Source organism: Polypterus senegalus, chromosome 3, assembly GCF_016835505.1.
Source record: "Polypterus senegalus isolate Bchr_013 chromosome 3, ASM1683550v1, whole genome shotgun sequence".
NCBI classification, from domain to species: Eukaryota; Metazoa; Chordata; class Cladistia; order Polypteriformes; family Polypteridae; genus Polypterus; species Polypterus senegalus.
In genome coordinates, this window is record NC_053156.1 from 233,442,507 (window position 1) to 233,455,811 (window position 13,305).

The 13,305-nt window shown below is 35.2% G+C and overlaps 1 protein-coding gene across 2 annotated transcripts in view; it reads left to right on the plus strand.

The window, feature by feature from the left end:
• The window catches only part of si:ch211-140l13.3 (centromere protein J), a 77,013-nt gene extending 64,466 nt beyond the window's left edge, over positions 1-12,547 (plus strand). For both annotated transcript variants that reach the window (XM_039748762.1, XM_039748761.1), the window contains exons 16-20: positions 1,155-1,259; positions 3,706-3,846; positions 6,778-6,862; positions 11,169-11,289; positions 12,217-12,547. In XM_039748762.1, the coding sequence (XP_039604696.1) occupies positions 1,155-1,259; positions 3,706-3,846; positions 6,778-6,862; positions 11,169-11,289; positions 12,217-12,406 (642 nt within the window). In that variant the 3' untranslated portion in view covers positions 12,407-12,547. The remainder of the gene's footprint in view (positions 1-1,154; positions 1,260-3,705; positions 3,847-6,777; positions 6,863-11,168; positions 11,290-12,216) is intronic.
• Positions 12,548-13,305: the final 758 nt, after the last annotated feature.

Sequence of the window (13,305 nt, forward strand, 5' to 3'; positions counted from 1 at the left end):
TTTTACATATATGTTTTTTTTCAGGTCATTACACTAATTGAGCATTGAGTTCTAGAGGAGGAAAATAAAAATAGTGGAAGGTTCATCATGTTCACTTTCAGTTTTAATAGTAGTTTTAAAATATTAGCATTATTGTCCTAGGGCCAAATCATCAAAAGGAGCCAAAGTTTAATTAGCTTGGTGGTGTGTTTGTGAGTGTGGCGGATAGGCATTGTCAAGTTTCGTTTTCTGCCTTGCTCCCATAATGCAGAACAGAGACTGTAGCAGAAAAAAAAACTGGAAAATTATGCGGCATTCAGTTGTAAAATCATATATATATTTAGCTTTAAGAAAATTATTACAACTAACATCAGCAAGTAAATAACTAACTGGAAGCAGATAAATATTTCCTTATAAGAAATTTATATATTTAAGCATATCAGACTAACATAGTGGTGTGGCCATTAAGTAACTTCCAATCAGATCCTGTTAGGAAGTCAGATTGAAAGAGCACAATTCTTTACACATTCCGAATTGCATATGCAACCTGCAGAATTAATTAAAAAGGGAAAATGAAACATAAGTTTATAATGTAAAAAAGTTGAACATAAATCAAGGAGCATTATATTTATTAAATATTATTGTGAAATTTTAAACTCATTTAAGTTTATATTTATTACATGCAAATCCAATTAAGATTTCAGCTTGCTATCTAATAATTAGAAATTTTGTATGAAAAAGGCAACAGAAACAAAAAACATAAATTTGCGACATCAACACAGAAATGTGCCATATACAGTAAATGAAATAAATAGGAAAGTTTCAAATCAAAATTTCTATTGTATTAAATCATTCACATTATGAAATGAACCATTTATAAACAAACAGTTTTCCTTTTCACACCTAAAATATGCTACTCTTTTGGGCACTTGAGCAAGGCCTTTAACCTGAAAATTGCTCTAGGGATGATGTACAATGGCTGACCCTGTGTGCTGACCCCCAATGGCCATGCAAAAACAAAGTTTCCCCTCAGGGATTAATAAAGTATATCAAACAAAAAAATGCTTTGAGAGTTGTGTCACTCTAAAAGTTGTAATATAGTATATACTGTATTGTATACCATATAATAAGTAAGGTAAAAAGAGAATGAATGCTATAATTGAATTTTGGTTTAGGAAACAAGACCCAATTCTGTATTATCAAGAAGGGAATCGCCTTACATGAGAACCAAAGAAAGTGATGATGAGGTGATGGAAGAAACACAGTTTCCAGATGGGAAGGTATTTTTTGCATTTTGTAACATTCCCTGTTATATGTTAAAATTTCTTTAGTATTTTTGTATGACAGTAAGAAGTATACTTGTTACTGTAACTATTGAACTCTTACATGCTCAATTTATGTGTTTCCAAAATTGCAGATTGTTGTTAGCAAGTCTCAGAAACATTTAGTATGGGGTTATGGTGTGTGTTCAAAAAAGCCTTGTACTTCTCCAGTCCTAAAGAAGCCATTTGTCTCTTCATCAAATTATTACTGAATGGGCCATAGGAGATGGTCCTCATGGCAGCCTTTCATGCAGAATTAAGCAAAGAAGGCCAGCAGTTAACAAAAATGGTGCCTTCATTAACAACAATAGTCAGGGGGGAATACAAAAAATGAGAACATAAGGCAGAAAGTAAACAGAAGTGAACAGAAAACCTACTGCCTCGCTACACCTGCTTATACAAACATTAAACTCATAAAACCTCTCCCTTTCTTTCTACCCTTTTTTCTGCTCTCTGTCTCTCTCCAGAATTTTATCTTTATGCCAGTGGAAAATTTCTGGTCATGAGGTGGCATTAAATCTCATTTTGAGGTCACTTCTAGCCACAACCCAGAATCGGGGGCCAGGGGCTGCCATAACTTTCGGTCCAGGAACACCAAACTAGAACTCAGAACTCCCTTTAGCAGCTACTTGTGTCTCTGCAACACCTAGCCTTCTGTCAAATTACCTGCCAGGCAGACAACATTCTCCCTTAGATGGTACTGGGACAGTAGTGATCTCTTAGGTTCCCTTCTGGGAACGTGTGCCCTTACAGTCAAGAGGTGTCCCCTATGGAGTATCTTCCTTTGGCTATTCTCTATTGGTAGTCAGATGCACAGGTATCTCTGCCCACTGATGGATAATTTAACCCTATGCTATTTCATTCCAGTGGTGTGCTTGTTCATGAAAAACTATCATCAACTTGTCACCCCTCACACACAGAATTTTGTAAAGTGTTGTGAATGATTTGTTTCATGTACTTTCATGTTCATGTATATTTAGTCTGCTTGAATAACTTGTATATGAGATGAATGAGTGTATGCATAGCTCATACAACTGCATAGATGAGATTAGATTAGATTATCCACCCTTTCCTTAAAACTGGCTAAATTCATTGTTTGAAAGGACTATAGTTTTAATGCTTATCTGATCAACTAAATGCTACATTTTTTAAAGAAACTAAATACATTACACTGTTCAACATCTCCCTTAGTCAGTGCTAAGGCTAAGTTTTCAAATAACAAAAGGAGGTCAAAAATTTTACCTATAGTTTTCTTTTTCACTTTTCTTCATGTTTTGGAACATCAACAATTAGGATTCTGAGAAAAAGCCATGTCTATTAGTCTATCTGTATATCCCTGGTAACACTTTAACCAGAGAAGGTAGCTCAAATTTCTTTTGCCAAGCTGTTTCTTACACTCAAGTGATATATAATTACTACGTAAATCACACTGGCATAAAAAAGAAAAAGTGTCAACATTATGTAAAAAAATAAAATTCATTATTTTGCCTCTATTCATTATTAAAAATATCACTGCTGTCCATATTTCAAATGACGTGGAAGTCACTGGTAAAATACTACATGGTTGTTTAATTACAAAAGTATATACTTATAAGAATGTGTCTATTAAACTTTTGTATACAATTTAAAAGTCCTGCCTCCCTCTGCTTTTTATATGACACACTAGGAATGACCTGAAGCCAAAGCCCTACAAACAGTTTCATACTTTGGATTGAACAACACTGATCTTTTTGTAGGAGTAAATCTTTTGGCTAAATTCTTTTTTTAATATATTGTGTTTATTTAAAGGACTGCATTTCAAGCAGTAAATTTGATATCATTAAGGTAATCATTTTATTAAAAATAAATACCTACTTCTCTTTCACACCCAGAGAGCAAAGAAAGAGTATTACATTGTCTTTGGGATTTTATCTCCTTAATATTCTCTGTTTTTAGCCTTTTACCCAGCTGTTTATTTTTTACTATTTACGTGTTTTACAAAATACTCTAAAAGAATTAAGATCTTAATTATCTTATTCGTGTATTTCCTTATTTTGTACAATGACCTGATTATAATGAAGGTCTGATTTATGTCAGTACAATTTGGGCTTTTACAGGTGAGATACTGAATTTTTGGTTTTCATTAGCTATAAGCCATAATCAGCAAAATGAAAACAAGAAACACTTGAAATATATCACTCTTTGTGTAACGAATCTATATAATATATGACTTTCACTTTTTGAATTGAATTACTGAAATAAATTAACTTTTCGATGATATTCTAATTCATTGACATGCACCTGTATAGTCACATTGTGAGTCTAGTATATTTCATATCCAAACCAACATCATGTGTTAGATAGAGTCATGCACCTCATCAGGCGATTTACAATATGATAGCTACTGGGTTTTCATTTTCTTCAGACAGAGCAGCTGTTTTCCAATGGTCGCAGGGTTATTATGTTCCGTAATGGCACGAAGAAAGAGATTGAAGCAGATGGGAAATCGGTTACAGTAACATTCTTTAATGGGGACGTGAAAAAGATCATGGCTGACGAAAGAGTGGTGAGTATAAGAATGTATTTATCACTTCTGTATTGTATAGTTACTTGGTGTCTCAGACATGATATTCATTTTTTGCAAGTTGCTGTCATAAAAGAAGCAGGAATAAGTTAGCCTTTTTATTTTTCATGGATAGTGACTGACATGATGAAATAATGCTGAAGGTCAGTGGCTTTTGAAGTCTGTCTGATATAGAAGGACTGGCCTAATTGCTAAATGATGATTAATTGCTAGGTCATGACTGTGTTGAAATTGGAGACTGTCTAGGGAAAAGGCTTTTATTAAATATTCAGAAGACAAACCGTGTTAAGTGTCTGACATGTTGGTCCTGCTAGCAGGCAGAAAACCCTTGTACACCTTAAAAACTACTTCAGTAGTATGTGTCCACTGGGGAAATTTGACAGCTTCTTGCACTTCTTCAGTTTTGCTTATTTACTAAGTAATTTAGTCACATGTTTAATTAGAAGAAATACACACATGCTTCAGATGTGGTCCCTTCTTTAATAATATGCACAACACAGACACGACCTTCCATACTGGTGTGAACAAAAATCTTATTCTATGTGTTGACATTAATGATAGACTGCCGAAAGGTCTAAGGTAAAGAGAGCTTTACCTTAAAAGAGAGTTTACCCTGAAAATTCAGAATAAGGCCAAATACTATTTAAAGCATTTGATTGAGATAGCATTACATAGTGTAAACACTTGGATCCAGTGTCCCCACTCATGAAATGGTAGAAGATTTCACAAGCTTCATACACTTTAATTTGATATGAATGCTATACTGAATCACACTGTAGTGCAATTTCTAAATTTCCAGTGCTACTTTGTTTTCAACACTATAGTTAGGACAACTATATTTCAAAATTTGCTTTTGTGAGACAGCAAAATATAGTATGTGTAATTGAGAGCTGATAGTAGTTAGGCTGTACTTAACTCAAAATTGCAGCTGGGTCAATCTATGGTTTAAAGGCCTGGCACACATCTAAAGTTTTTACCATCTAGGAAGGTCTTAGCACCACTTTATTCTAAATCAAAAGTGACCCAGCCATTAGAAACTGTCCTAATTCCAAAGATCCATCCATCCATTATCCAACCCGCTAGATCCTAACTACAATTCAATCCAAATTGTATTGATTACCTTTGCAAAGTTTATTCAGAAGTGTTTAACTTTGGAAATTTTTATATTTACATTAAAGAACGTATAGCAGCTTTGACAGTGGCAAAAACTTACCTTGATTGCGTTGTAAAATCTTCTTATGTGTAATTAATCATGCTTCCATTAAGATATAAAATATTGCAGTTTATTGATATATAAGAATCATATGTATACAAAAAACAATAAAATAAATACATCAAAACACAAAAAATGCTTTGGCTTATTCTTTGGCTATTTGTTGAATGGTGCAGAACTTCTAAGTCACCATTTTACTTTACCGTATATGCTCCAATAGAGGACCCCGGCGTTTATTTGCAAAACTAGAAGCGGCTCCCTGCACTTAATAGAGACTGGCTGCTATTAGAGACCGGCCATTATTAACAAAAACCTTCAGAACGCAATATTTTTTTGCGCGTGTCGGTACAGGTAGGTACATAAAAATATTGGCTAATATTACAAACAGCTACTTTATTTGAATTTCACATGCTGCATAAGACTGTTAAAGATAAATGGCAATATCTTTCTGTACCTTTTGCTGTTATTCATCATCCGAATCTGCAATAACGGCTTCATTGTTGTCCAGTTCACTATCGTCTTCCTCTTCTTCCAGGTTTGTCACGACGCTTTGAATTGTTGCCACCAACAATTTCTCTCTTCCTTCAAAACACAGCTGATTGTCTTTGAGGCAATGAATTAATGAATCCTCACTACCGTCAGTAGAATTGGTGATGCAACAATTTTTGAAAGATTCCCAAATCATTTCATTTGAGATTTCATCCCATGCAGACATGATCCATGTCACCATCAGACATCATGACGGTGCGCACATATTTCCACCTCGTGGTCAACCTGGCATTAAAATGAAGCAGTTTTAGAAACCGGTATATCCGGAGACTATCTAAAGACTGGCTACTATTTGGCCGCGTCCCCTCTGAAGCCCGTCGCTTATTAGAGACCGGCGACAATAAGAAACTCTGCATTTATTGGAGCATGTGTGGTACTTTCTAACATATTAAGTCCAGACAATTGTCTCCACAAGCTTATGATTCTGAGACGATTTGTTCAAGTTCAAGTCAAAATTCATAGTCCAGTGCAGTTCTCCCTTGCATGACTGCCTCAGGCTAAAAAGAAAAATAAAACTCCCAAGTACTGAAATGAAGAACTTAAAAACTAAATTCAGCAATATGCTCACAATAGCACCATTTAACAAGACCAAGAAACTAATCCAAAAAATCCAAAACTATGAAGAGCAAACCTAATGGCAAGAAACAAAAAGCTAAGCAATACTGAAGAGGAGGGCCAATAGCAAGTGAGGAAACTCACACAATCTCTCCTCAAGGAACTGAGGCTCCCACGGATCCTTTTATTAGTCCTTATACAGTATGGCTGTCATAATCAGACATGCAGATGAGTAATTGATGGTAGTTGGAGGTACACTCCTGAAAAGGGAAAAACTGAGAACTAGGGACAGAGAACCTGATAACATGGCACCATTGAACTTGCTAACGGTGGACATAGATCAGATAATAGTGTGGGCATAAGTTTTATGAAGCATTTAATCGAAATCCAACTCATGCAATATAATGATTGCACACATTTGAGGTGGATAATGTTTTAAAGTGTCTACTAATTGTAAATGGATAGAACAGAGCAAGAAGCTGTTCCAGCCATGTAAGGCATAATGTTTTCTTTAGTGAACTTACCTGACTATTATAGAATCATACAGATGAACTCTAATGCTCATACTTGAAATATATTCTTATTTTTGGATATAGGTTTATTACTATGCTGATGCTCAAACAACTCATACCACCTTTCCCAGTGGCCTTGAAGTGCTAACATTTCCAAACAAACAGATAGGTAAGTGTTAAGCACACACAGTATTTCAGATATGTGTCTTAAAATTTGCTTAGCCCATTATAAAATTAATCAAATACATGTTCAAGGCATACTTGCAGAAGGTCTTTTTCTTTATGACTTTTTAAAATTTTATCTGGAGAAATATTTGTTCTGTAGCCTAATGTACATATGAGAAGCCATTACTTGCATGATTAGGCAAAGCTCAAGGACTGAGAACTTGGCAAATTAGTAGTGCTCCCACTCCTTAGGTTACATCCACACTACTACATATTAATTTAAAAATGGTGTTTTTATACAAAAGTGACATCTGTTAAGTCTAGCCTTTTCAAATGTGTCTCCATCCACACTAAAATAACAGAAAACATATATGACATAGATGTTTGCCTTAACAGGATGGATGGATGGACAGATAGATAGATAGATAGATAGATAGATAGATAGATAGATAGATAGATAGATAGATAGATAGATAGATAGATAGATAGATAGATAGATAGATAGATAGATAGATACTTTATTAATCCCCAAGGGGAAATTCACATACTCTAGCAGCAACATACTGATAAAAACAATACTAATTAAAGAGCAATAAAAGCACAGTAAAAATGCAAGGTGGAGAGTGTGAGGCAGGTGAGGCAGGTATAACAGTCTATAATCTTGTGTAGTGTTAACATTTACCAGGTTGAACTGAAGAGTCGCATAGTGTGGGGGAGGAACGATTTCCTCAGTCTGTCAGTGGAGCAGGACAGTGACAGCAATCTGTTGCTGAACCTGCTTCTCTGTCTGGAGATGATACTGTTCAGTGGATGCATTAGATTCTTCATGATTGACAGGAGCCTGGTCAGCGCCCGTCGCTCTGCCACAGGTGTCAAACTGTCCAACTCTGTGCCTACAATAGAGCCTGCCTTCCTCACTAGTCTGTCGTGTTCCCCGTGCCACACAGCCCAAACACAGTCCCAAAGCACAAGCACAAACACAAAACAATTCTTTTCCTTTCTTTACCACCACTTCTCCTCAAGCTTCATCTCCTTCCTCCCAACTCTGGCACTCTGGCTCCTCGAGTGGTGGTGGCTGGACCCTTTTTATAGCCCACCCGGAAGCATTCCAGGTGATTGACCACCTGGTCCTGATTGCACTTCCGGGTGGGGCTGAAGAATTGTCCAGCCGGGCTGTTGGAAGCATACAGCCCCCCCTAACGGCCACCCCGGGCCCCAACCAAGCTATGGAGGACTCCATCTCCCATGGAGCCCTGCAGGTGGTTGGGGAATCACCGTCGGCCAGGGAGGCTGCCACCAAGCGTCCCGGGGGAGGTATTGGACTGCCCATGGCGGCTCCCCCAGAACATAAGCAGCGGGGCGTCCCCGTCGGGCATGGGACCCAGCTGTTCCTGAAAGTCTCATTAAATGCAACTCGCTATATTGGAATATGGTTTTCTTCTGTAAGCACAAACCATTCAGAGCATGATTACAGTCTGGAATTTTCAGAAGTATGTAGCTTGAGGGATCATTTTCAAAAGTCTGTTTTCAAGGATTTAAAATGCTGGACTAGTTTGAGTCTTATTTTTAAACAAAAAACATACTAGTGTGGAAATGTCATCTTTAGAACTTTTTAGTGACAAGTCTTGTGCTCCTGGCATCCTGCTGAGGAACAGACAGGTGAATTTTTACCAAGCTAACTGGGAGAAGTACTTAAAAAATGAAACCAAAACAAATAAAAATTAACCTAACTACCAAATTCAAACAATAGGAATTGAAGTCACGAAAACAGGCAAAGAGGTCAAACTGAACAAAACTCGCAAAATGCACAAAACCTAATGATTATTTTTTTTTATTCACTCTGCTTTTTTTATATCCAATCTGCATATTGGATATTGAAAGTAGCCCCCAACTGACTTTTAATTGAGTCGCATCAGTTACCTGTGAACCACAAACCTTCAAGCCACACCTCTAGAAATGTTGGATGTGGTGCTAATGATGGCTCTCAAATTGCCATTATTAAAAGGACCTGAAAATAGCAGTCAAGACATTAAAATTTACAAAATAAAATCACACATACCTAATCATGACATGTTTTAGACTTACCCTTGTAAAATTCATATAAGAAGAGGGGACAACCAAGAGTGATCCAAAAATGAACAGTCATGTTGGTTAACTTAAAAGCTATAAGAACTTTGTATGGGATAGGAATACTAGTAGCCATCCCCTGGAACTAGGTAGGTTCTCAGTGGCTAACTTATGCACATATCCTAGTCAGACCCAGTCTGAAAGACCTTGCATGAAGTCACTGTGTGAGCTCATTACTTGCAAGGATGGCAGGCATGGGTGAAATGATCTTTAAGCAGTAGATCTTTATAAAAGAAACTTGCAACTCAAGATATGAAACATCACTCCACTGATGAGGAAAAAGTTGGAGATTGTAACTTACAGCTAGTTTAACATATTTCACATTGTTTTAAGTAATATCCATTGTGTTTGACATACTATTCTTTGCTGAATAGTGTTTTTCTCTGTCACTTTCTATGTGCATTTGCTGGCAGGTGCAGTTGCATTAGTTATTTTCATGTTGAAGAGGTTGCATCTTAATGTAAACTTTCAGTTATTAATATCTTCTTTAATGATCATAACATCTGTTTTCTTTGCCATTTTTTGCTGATTTTGACCTTTTGGTTTATGAATTAAGCACATGGTTTGCTGAATACATTCTGAATAAATTTTTTTGATGCCTTGTTTTTTGGTTTGTATATGTTTTTTGTTTTCTCCTTGTTTTCCCTGTGTGTCCCGGCTAGGGTAAATTCAAGTAGGTAGGCGTGTATAATGACTATACAGGATTAGGTGGGGCAAGCAAGCCGTTGGCAGGTGCTACAGTAAGAGCCCCAGTTTAACTTTTTTTTTTATCTGTTAGGCTTGTATGAGAACCTATCAGACTGTACTATGTACTATCTCCTTGTTAACAGTTTTGGATTCTGGAACACTCTTTGATGCTTTTTATTCTTCATTATTGCCAACTGAATTTTGTCAGTGGGAGGTTGGAAAGCAACAGAGAAATACAGTATATCTGCTTTCACATTTTTGTACAACATTTATTTGACTACAGCTTTCCTACTCTGTACACCAGAAGGAGAGGCCTCAGGAGAGTGGAAACATGTTCATAAATTCTTGGATGAGAGTCGTAGAGTTAGAGTAGATTTAAAGTGTTGCTCCATAGTGATATTGAGTTGCTGATAAGAAAACTTTTACCTGTTACTTTAGTATTTGTGACTTACAGCTATATGTTCTGGACATTCAAGCAAAAAGAGACCATGAACTATCAACTTTATGGTGAACTGGCTTAGATATTTGTATTATAGGTACAAGTACCTGAAATTAGATTCCTGTAAGATGAGCCACTTGAGACTGTGGACTTCCCATGGGTGCTTATTGTGGAAGCCATACCAGACAAGATCCTTTTGGAGGAAATCTAGAAACATAAGCAGGGCATTCAGTAGGCTTTATACATCTCAGCTTGCCTGAAAACTCTCTAAAAGAGGCTAGAGTATACTAAAGTGGATGTGAAGGCATGGGTTCACCTGTGCATCTTATTAACATGATCCTTGATCCTCATCAGAAAAAGTAGAGGAACTTAAACGAGTGAGGAATTTATTTTGCTTAATGTTTAGTGTCATTCTGTCCTTTATACATTCTGATCTATCATTGATAGCACACAGATAAAATTTATGTCGAAATAAGACACTTTTTGTCCAAATAAATTTATGTGTCTCATCACCTCACTCTGTTCAGGGAATTATACTGTGGCTGAGTAATTGTGTAGTTAAGCTTGATATCGCGCACAACTTTAGGAAGTCATTTGACATTTTTTCTGAATAAGTGAAACATTTACCTAATTAACCTTTTACAATCTTTGAAGATGATTTCTGCTAAGGTGTAAAAACTATAAAAACGTGTAATGTTTTCATATAACATATTAGGTGATCTAGAAGTAATGTTTTGTTTGTCATTAGAGAAGCATCCCCTTAAAATGACCCTTTGTATCCAGAAACTGAGGCTCAGCAGTGATGTGCACATCTAGAAGCAACTGGTTCCCAACACTGAATTCTGTAACACTTATAAATATTTTATATGAAACCAATGCATAGCAAACAAAGAATACATTACTTTGAAGAGGTTATGAACATTGATTCAATGAAACAGTATCATATTTAGAGAAGAAATTATTTCTCTATGAAATTAAAGTGTAAATACAGTATCTTATTTAGTACATTCTAATAGAGCAGTAAGAGTGAATATTATTGTTATTTTCTTTTAACTAGAAAAACACCACCCAAATGGTACAAAAGAAATCATATTTCCAGATCATACTGTAAAACACCTGTACCCTGATGGTCGTGAGGAAAGTGTGTTCCCCGATGGCACAGTGGTAAAGCTAGACAAGTAAGTTTAACACATAATTTAAAACCCGAAGTTCACTGACAGTCTAGGTTGTATTACATTGAGTCTCAGATATTTCATTTCTACGGCACTGCTGTAAAAGGTAAGTCTGTAAATATTTTTTTCTTAATAGAATATTAAAACAGACACATTTTTGATAAAAGCCTTTGTATTGCTTTACGGTAACTATGTATGAGCTACAGGAGATAGCCATTACATATATGACACAAGGTTATGGTAAACCAAAGTTTTGGTGACTAAAATCTATGATGTTGATAAATCAGAATATACTTCTTAAACACATTACAGGTGGTTTCTAACCCAGAGACTAAATATACTTTAAGAGCATTATTCACACGTTATGTTTGCTTCCAAGTCACTTTGCTTAGGATAATCCTAGCAACGTTTTGGGTTGGAAGAAAGCACTGCTTTGCTTAATACAGCATTGCACATAAAGGCTTCATATTTCATAATTTCACAAAAAAACATGCTACATAATTGGCTTAATCATGTTGAATAAAACAACAGGTGTCAGAATTGACTCTGATTCTGATCTGAATGTATTTACAGGAAGGCCAGTGCATGCCCAAAAAAAAAAAAAACACTCCACATAATAGAACAAATGTATCTATGTAACAGATTTATTAAGGAAATGGGAGTGCAGCCAAAATGATGAAACCACTGAACATAACAAACATTTCCCTTAGCTTTCTGATGTTTACATTCACACAATAAATGTATCACCATTTCTTTTCATTGAATGCCATGTTTTTGTTACCTGTGGTATTTTTAATGAATTCATCAGTCTCTGCACATTGGGCGTTGTATAAATTATATAAATATATTTATGATGTCTAAATATAGTTATACATCATTATTGTTTTGGAGTATTTAAACTATAATAATAAGTAATGAGGCCATATTTTTTAGAAATGGAGAAAAGACTGTTGAATTTAGCAATGGCCAGCGGGAGATCCATACTTCACAATACAAGAGAAGAGAGTACCCTGATGGAACTGTTAAGACTGTGTATTCAAATGGACGTCAGGAAACCAAGTATTCTTCAGGACGTGTCCGAATCAAGGATAAAGAGGGTAAAATCATACTTGATAAGAAGTGATTTAAAGGAATGTGCAATTTGCGTAAGATCTGAAGAGGAGTTTATCAACATAAAGTTTAAAACTTTATAAAGTTTTGAATAACTAAAAAAGAATTTTTCTGACAAACATAAAACAATGTCTGCTTAAGGATTGATAAATACTCTTATATTTTTTTTGTCAGTGTTCTGTCTATGAATTAATTAATTTTATTAATGTAAATATAATTTATTGTGTTTCTCCATTTTTTTACTTTGATGCATTCTTTTCCCTTTTTTACTTCACTTTTTTTCGTTATGTGGAATATTATATGAAATGTTGCACTTCGTCTTTTTTGTAACTCCAACAATGTGCTACATTTAAGATTTTGCTAGTATTTTTCTTTTTCTAAGATTAAGATACAACCTTACCTGTCATACATAATTCTGCTCAGCTTTTTGTGCATTTGAACAAGAAGAAAGATCAAGTTTGTAAAATATGTCCTTATAATCCACCTTCCCATAATTTTTTTACTAAGGGACAAATGCAGTTAATTAAAACAAGACAAAAACATAAAGTAAAAAGTCACATTTATAATGTAATTAGATGATGAAATTCCTAAAATTAGTTCTGCAAATGCTATATAATTTTGTTAAATAATATAAGTACAATATGGCAGTATTGTTGTATATCTAATTTGAATTAAAATATTATTTAAAGTTATTTCAAAATATATTGTTTTGAAATGTTATTACTACTTTTGCTCTGTTTCTAGAGTGCATCATGGAAATTCTTTAGGTATGTGCTGCTGTTCACAATCAACTTCTGTAAAGGCTCTATGGTATATTTTCCACAATAACTGTCACACACAGTTTTTACAGGTGGTAATACAATCAGACATTTACAGCAACATGTCAAAAATGTTTAGGTAGTGGGCAATAAA